The 2,500-nt window shown below is 36.1% G+C and overlaps 1 protein-coding gene across 1 annotated transcript in view; it reads left to right on the top strand.

Annotated features, from left to right (window-relative positions):
* The window catches only part of LOC119597149 (proteoglycan 4-like), a 7,623-nt gene extending 5,925 nt beyond the window's left edge, over positions 1-1,698 (top strand). The window contains exons 4-5 of the mRNA XM_037946665.1: positions 613-777; positions 1,117-1,698. Of these exons, the coding sequence (XP_037802593.1) occupies positions 613-777; positions 1,117-1,176 (225 nt within the window). The 3' untranslated portion in view covers positions 1,177-1,698. The remainder of the gene's footprint in view (positions 1-612; positions 778-1,116) is intronic.
* Positions 1,699-2,500: the final 802 nt, after the last annotated feature.

Here is a 2,500-nt window from a genome sequence, read left to right as displayed (position 1 = left end):
TTACAGTAACAACAAACAATTTTTGTTATTTGATCAGCTTTATATAATATAAGATCTCTTAAATCTTATAATATTCATTGCTATCAAAGCCATATTACATGTTCAAACTTTATACAAACAAACGTTATTAGCAATATACAAAATCGAAGAAATCAATTGAGAATGTTTTTAAGAGGAAAAGTTTCCAGGTATTTCCAATGACTGTATCAACAACGAAGATAATCTCTGTGTTCATAGTTTATTTCTTTGATCTCTGAATACAGAATGATCTAGAAATATATTTAACGCATTTCCGTTGTAAAATTTAAGCACGGCAAGGCTTCTCCAGTGAAAAAAAATAAGCACAATAGTCACAAGGAATTGAATTTCAGACATGTTCTCAAGCTTAAAGGGCGGAGTTTAAACGATGACGTAAAACAGACCAACGCTTTGCCGAAAAAAAAAATCCAACGCGTTGATACTTTTTCCCTGCTCTACCAAAGACGTCCTAAAGCTAACCACAACAAATCACCTCGGGCATTGAAACACCACCCCGTATTTTGAACCTAACCCTTAAAAAAAAAATAAAAAAATAAATAAATAAATAAAAAAAACTCTCCTTCTCTTCCAAAGTCCATCGACGACGCTGAAAAAGTCGTCGAAGAAAAGCTGAGTCCAGAAGACCCATATGATCCCACCGTCGCCATCGTCCTGGGTGTCTTGGGGGGTCTGGTCGTTGTCGCGCTGGCTGGCTACGGAGGGTACGCGTTCTACAAGAAGAAAAAGGGAAATAAAAGGGTAAGATGATCCCTCCCTCTTTATTTCTGTTTGCTTATTTATTTGTTTATCTATCTATCTATCTATATATCTATATATCTATCTATCTATCTATGTATCTATCTATCTATCTATCTATCTATCTATCTATATATATATATATATATATATATATATATATATATATATATATATTGTGTGTGTGTGTGTGTGTGTGTTTCTCTCTCTCTCTCTCTCCCTCCCTCTCTCTCTCTCTCTCTCTCTCTCTCTCTCTCTCTCTCTCTCTCTCTCTCTCTCTCTCTCTCTCGTATTATTTATTTTTCGTTTCTAACAATGAATGCCTTTTATTTTTCTTGACAGACCTCGAGTGGTTATCAGAACGCCAGCTTCGAAACCGACAACGAAGCTAGGAGCTCTTAAGTGAGACATTGGTGTTTTGCGAGATCTGAATGGCCTCTGATGACGATATTGTTTGTTAGACTTATTATTTTTTCATAATAAACTGTTTTGTAAGGTCATTCCATGTATCTGTCAGACGCAACACACACACACACACACACACACACACACACACACACACACACACACACACACACACACACACACACACACACACACACACACACACAACACACACACACACACACACACACACACACACACACACACACACACACACACACACACACACACACACACACACACACACACACACACACATACACGCACACAGGATAACCATCATTAAAATACCTACAAATAAATTTATATGTATAACCATTCAAATAAAGATATAGTTAATGTGATAGATTCTCCTAATTAATGCATGACAAAACACATTGTATTGTAATATCAGTATTATCTATTTAATATTCATGTGGATCATGGATTAAATGTATTTATGTCTTTACATCAAGAAACAATAAAAAAAGAGAAAAGTTAGATGTCTATCCTAATGCTTTTCATTTGTTGCTCTGTTTTCGCGATTCAGTTAATCTTTATTGGCGTTCCAGTACCACAAGAATAACTGTGGGGGAAAAAATAATGCTGGTTGTTACTTACAGCTGATATGAAATACTGAAGGATATAACTTGCAGTTGCATCGCTTTACATTAGTTTCTCCTCGCAACCGTTTTCTGTTAAATGGTAACTGTCAATAAAACCGAAAACAGAAGAACAATTCTCAGTGTAAAACGGTATCCATTTAAAATGAGTGTCTACATTAATTATTCCAAACTTTTCTGTTCTGCGACCCCCGACTAATATTTCATAATCTCTCAGGCCCGTTCAGTGGCTGTCATCTTTAAAGATTCAGTTTTTACTTGTTATTGAATAGCGTAATGGTGCCGATAGGTATAGGATAAGAATTCTGTATGGAAAGATTCAAGTTCATTGGTATATGGTCGCTATTTATATGTAGGAATGGAGGCAAAACTCATATTACTCCATGACCACCCAGAAAATATCCCATGGCTTCAGGGCCGGATTCACTGACGCAATAATAATAATAATAGTATCGCAGTATTATCGCCGTGGTATTCTCAAAGAACTTACTAACTTAAATCTACCAGTGGGCTGAGTGATGGTAAGCGTGGTGGTACAGTAGATTCAAGGAGAGGATATCCATGTGGTAGCTCGTCCAAAAATGAGTATTTATGATTTTGTTTTGCTTTCATAATTGTTACGATTAGTTTGATGGCAAACACATTTCAAAGCCTGTACATGGCGAAAGGCGAATTTTACC

This window comes from Penaeus monodon, chromosome 3, assembly GCF_015228065.2.
Source record: "Penaeus monodon isolate SGIC_2016 chromosome 3, NSTDA_Pmon_1, whole genome shotgun sequence".
NCBI classification, from domain to species: domain Eukaryota; kingdom Metazoa; phylum Arthropoda; class Malacostraca; order Decapoda; family Penaeidae; genus Penaeus; species Penaeus monodon.
This window is presented reverse-complemented; position numbering and strand designations above follow the sequence as displayed.